Consider the following 5,320-nt stretch of genomic DNA (forward strand, 5'->3'; position numbering starts at 1 on the left):
CCAGTTTTACTGGCATGAAGGAAACAGAGTCCCCTCACAGGGATTAAGGTGGGGGGTGGGGGGTGGGGGGGGGTCAGGGCAGGGTCCCACAGGGGCCAGCCAGAGCTTCAGTCATTATTTTATTTATTTAGTTAGTTATTTTATTGACCATCCGAACAAAACCATGCAGAAAATGACCATTTGGAGGTCAGATAATAATCTGAGAAATGTGCCGGAGGAGCCAAAGAAGCCCAGACGGGCTTCTAAATGAAATATTAAACACTCAAAAATGTTTAAATTAAAAAGAAAATACATGATTAAAATCTATTATATAAAGGCTGATATCAATAACATTATTATTTTTTAATTGACCCCTCAGGTTGTTTGAAGTCACACACACACACACACACACACACACACATATATGATTATTGTTATGATAAAAAATTAATTAGAAGATTAAAATTTTAGAGTTAATAAACAGTTTTATTGCCGTATTTTACTTTATTTTAATTAAATTAAATTAACTAATTTGTTAATCAATAATTTAATTTAATTAAATTTTACTTTATTTTATTGTATTCTATTTTATTTTGTTTTATTTTATAATTTAGATTTTTTACGTAGCCTGACTGTGACGTCACAGCCGGGGCCGGTGCGGAAGTGGTTTGTAGTTCTCCGCGAGGTAAACACGGAAGTGACCGGAGCAGCATAAAGCGGTCCGCGCCGTTCCCAGTCGCTCTAACTGGTTCAGACAGCGGCCAGTTTAACAGTTCCAGCTGACCTCGGTACTTTTATCCAGAGACGGCGGGATGGAGAAAGGGAACTTTTTAACCGTTTCTTTGAGTCTGGTTGTAGTTTTAGCTTCAGCCGGAGTGAACTGCTCAAACCCTGGATTTAGGAGAGTGAAGAAGGCGCAGGTGAGTTTACCGTCTGTGTCTGATACAACCGTAACGGAAGTGCAGCTGCGCTTTAGAGGATTTACGGTAATCTGTAGACTGAAACCTGCTAAAAACCAGGATTGATACAGAGCTCTGACGAACCACCAACAGGAAGTGTCACTGCAGCAAAGGAATGACGTAATCAGCCAGTAGGTTACAAGAGCCGCCAGAAGACGAGTAAAGCAGGTAGCCGACAGGTAGAACGACGAACACCTGGATGACGTCACTCAGGTTTCTAGTCTCCACATGCTGACTCTCATAGCTGTTTAGCAAAGACCTGAATCCTGCCTGTGGACCAGGAGGAGCAGATTTAAGACCTGAATCCTGCCCGTGGACCAGGAGGAGCAGATCTAAGACCTGAATCCTGCCCGTGGACCAGGAGGAGCAGATCTAAGACCTGAATCCTGCCCGTGGACCAGGAGGAGCAGATCTAAGACCTGAATCCTGTCCGTGGACCAGGAGGAGCAGATCTAAGACCTGAATCCTGCCTGTGGACCAGGAGGAGCAGATCTAAGACCTGAATCCTGTGCTGAGAGTTGAACCCTGTCCCACAGCAGTGATTTGCATCAGATCGTCACTAACCCGTCCTGCTTCCTTTGGGCAGGTTTTCATGGTGGATCTGTTGGTTTTTGCAGGTTTTGGGGTTTGATTGGAAGAACTGCGGGAAGCCAGATGCTCCAGCTGTCCTCGAGAGTCTGACGGTGTCTCCAGACCCGATCTCCATCCCAGGAGATCTGACGGCCTCTGCGTCTGGATCCACGACTGTAGAGCTGGACTCCCCTCTGTCTGTGAGTACTCTGATGTGTAATTCAGCGTTTTTGATGTTTGTTTCCTCAGAGCAAACGCTGAAATCTCAGCGGTCAGTCGTTAAGGGTTCTTCTGCTGTGTTTTGACTTTGGCTCTGTTACTGAATTTTCCAGGTTCTTTATATTCTAGAGTACAGCCGTACATGTTCGTGGTCTACGTAGACTTGATGTTGAGCTCACAGGAGATAAAACCGCGTACATCTCAGACCCTGGCCGTGTGGATGAGGATTTTAATATTTAGTGAGGTGATGCTTTTGTGCGTCATGCAGACGTTTTTCCTGCATCTTTTTTTAACTCTGCAGGAAGCTTCACTAAAATGTAACTTAAATTCTCCATCCTTCATACAGCATCCTGCCTGTTCTGTGTTTTCAGTGCCACAATAAAAGGAGAGCCATTCTGAGGGCTGGAGATCAGTCCATTAGAAAATAAAGGTAAAATAGCTATTTTACAGTCACCATGCATGGCCAGCTTAAGGGAGTGAGAGCTGACGCTCTGATCCTGCCTCTCTGTGCCTGGGTAATGATGTGGGACTGCAGTTGTTCTGAACTATACTGGGATTGATACCATGATAAAATCCATAAAAGCTTTCATGAGTCTTCTTGCTTGATTTCAAGGAAAATACAGTGAGTAATGACAGATTTGAAGTGTGCGTTTCTCCGATCAAAACATACTTAAGTAGCATAAAAAACAAAACCTGAAGTTTCTACAGTACTGCTTTCAAGTTTTTCCTGTTTTTGAAACTGAAGGCCCTTTTATAAAGTGCAGTAGAGCCACTGTTTTAAACTTAGAGGCCTTTCTGCAGGTGCTTTTGTGCAGCTGAATACATTCATAATTGTAGCAGTTCATGGGATTATGCAGGTGCACAGCCTGACTGCATTTAGATTGATTGTGCAGCACTAGTTTGTACTGAGACTGCACGCCCCACACTGTTGTGTGCAATATGCCGAGACAATGCACCTCCCACAGTGAAAACAGAGCGCCGTGTGATGCTGCATTATTCTGTGTAACTTAGCTGGCTGAGACGGCTGCAGTCACGCAGCTCTGCTGTTCTTCAAGTCGAATCACTTTGTTGTCGATGTCGTCAGGTGGCTTTGAGGAGAGAAAAGTTTCTGCTATTTCTGGTCAGAATAAAGGAACTAAACTCTTGGTAAGCTTTAAATAGACTCCCTACGCGTCAGTCTTGCAGCTACTTGAGCATTTTAGACCAAAAATGAAATAGCGCTCTGTTGTAAAGACACTGAAATGACCCTCTAAGCCCCTGATACTCCCTCTTTGCATCTAAGCTTGTTTGAGCTATTTCAACATCACACACAGTTTTACTCAACTGTCTGTCTGTTATTTGAGCAGCCAGGTTGTTGTTCGTCCTCGGCTGTTTTCACAGGCGTGTCTGAATCTGCTGCTGATCCTGTGAGCTTCATGTGAGCAGATCAGGCCGGGCTGCTGCTTTAACTCTTCTAACGATTATCTAGAGATCTAGTTTAAAGGTTCTAGTCAAACTGACCAATTCTCCACAAAAATAGAGAGAAAAAAATGAAAGTCTGTAGAAGTTCTTTTTAAGTTGACGCACACATCATGTATGCGTTATCATGTGTATGATGCTAGTATCTGCAGATATTTACTTTAAAAGTGAATTATTGGTGTTGGCATGTGTGAAGTTTCTGCTGATATTTAGAACATCTGGGCTCTGAATCAGGAATGTAAACTGACACATGTGCTAAGTAAAACTTAAGAGTGTTTAAGGACTGATGTTTTAAGTTTTATTGATCAGTATTGATTTTGCTGTTGGTTAAATTAAATTAAGTTATGTATATATAAGTTTGTATGTGCTAAGACTTTCTCCACTTTATCTTCAGTGTTTCAGTTCAGTCTTTCAAACTCTGTGAAACTGACACTAAATTTAGTGAATAAATTGAGAAATCCTGAACTTGACTGTTTTATAACTATTGTAGGAGCCAATGAGCGCAACTTTATAAATAGGAACCAATCTTTGTCCGGGCAGGTGTTCTGCCCGGAAGTAAAACAGTGTTTGACCGCTGAAGAAGCCGGTATGGTGAAATGTTTGTTCGTGTTGGATGAATGTTGGATTACGATTGCTTATATTGCACAAAGAAGTTTTGGAGCAATAAATGCACAGATTATTGCAACGCAAGCTATTGTTTCGGACTCTCCTCATCAGATTCGGAAAAGTTTGTCAGCGCATCAATTAGATAAATCCCGGTGAAACACCTCAGGGGCTTCAAGCATTGGCTTAGCCTCTACAACTGTTTTCATTCTCTAGTCAGAGATATTTTGTAATCTATCGTTATACAGTCCCTATATGAAATGTTGCAGTATCGCTGTGATAATATCAGTGTCGTGGGGTACCCTGTGGTTCCCACCTCTATTCCTGCAGAGTTTTCATGGTTCCTCCGTGATGATGTAAGTCACACACAGGTTTTTATAAAAGCAACGTTATAGTAGGGCTGGGAAATATGAGCTGAAATGTACATCTTTTTTCCCCTTCACGGTAAAGGTACTGAGGTATTAAAAAATATGACATAATGTTTTAATGCACATTCAGGTGCTAGAACCCTCCTTCCCCTGATCAGGCTTGTGAAGGCCTACTGAACTCACGTCTGGGCATAAAATCACAGGAAACAGATTTTTCAGAAATCCCCTGTAGTTTAAAGTTTCATTTGTCTCCTGCTCAGGTGTGTCAAGCTGCTGCTGACGAACCACTTTACCTGACGTGGACATTTCCATTAATCACACACCATAACAGCAACAACGATAGACTTTTACCAGGGAGAACTTCACAGAATAATGATGTAGAATATTAAGAATCAACAGGATAAATCAGAGAAATCATTGTTCTAATTATTATTATGTCGACTAAACTTAGTCAGTGAGTTTATGCAGATTCAGAGTTTACAGCTTCTCTGACTCGGTTTAACATCACAGATAAATGGCTGTTGATTCAGACTCATACAGGAGTCCTGCAGGTCCTGGAAAAGTCCTACATTTGATTCTTCAAAGTGTGTAGGAACCCTGCGAGAACAGCTCTACTGCTGCAGAACAGTCATACTCACCATTCAGATGACCCAAAGTTGTAGTGAGTCCTAAAAGTCCAAAGCTAGAATCCTTTCAGAAACTGGCAAAGTTAAAGGTTAAAGGTCAGGTATGGGAGCATATGCCAACCTTGGTCCTGGCCTGTTTTGGCCTCTTGATGGCCTCATCCAGGTCTTTTCCTCAAGCATCCTCTCAGCTGACCCCTCCATGACGTCTGCATCCGAAGTCTAGTCCAACCCATCAGGTCCTGGTGCTCCTATATGCACTGAGCCAGATCAGGCCCAGAGAGCGTGCTAGGGGGCTGTAGAAGTGCAGCGGACCCTTCCCATCCCCGCTCCCCTGAACGCGTCAGCATCAGACACTCAGTCTTGCTAACAATACCCAAAAATGCACCAAAGAGAAGCCGTCACCAAGGAGTCTGGCTATCAGTCAGTGTCCAAGCCTCACAAGAGTACAGCAAGACCCCAAGAACCAAGGACAGGAAGACTGTGACCTTCGTCTACATGCTCAGATACCCTGAGCGCCACCTCGCCCAGCAAACCCATG

At 43.1% G+C, this 5,320-nt stretch overlaps 1 protein-coding gene across 1 annotated transcript in view; it reads left to right on the forward strand.

The window, feature by feature from the left end:
- Window positions 1-669: 669 nt before the first annotated feature.
- LOC121516203 (ganglioside GM2 activator-like) overlaps window positions 670-5,320 on the forward strand; it is a 32,075-nt gene continuing 27,424 nt past the window's right edge. The window contains exons 1-2 of the mRNA XM_041797336.1: window positions 670-899; window positions 1,556-1,708. Of these exons, the coding sequence (XP_041653270.1) occupies window positions 792-899; window positions 1,556-1,708 (261 nt within the window). The 5' untranslated portion in view covers window positions 670-791. The remainder of the gene's footprint in view (window positions 900-1,555; window positions 1,709-5,320) is intronic.

The sequence above is a fragment of the Cheilinus undulatus genome, linkage group 10 (assembly GCF_018320785.1).
Source record: "Cheilinus undulatus linkage group 10, ASM1832078v1, whole genome shotgun sequence".
Taxonomy (NCBI): Eukaryota; Metazoa; Chordata; class Actinopteri; order Labriformes; family Labridae; genus Cheilinus; species Cheilinus undulatus.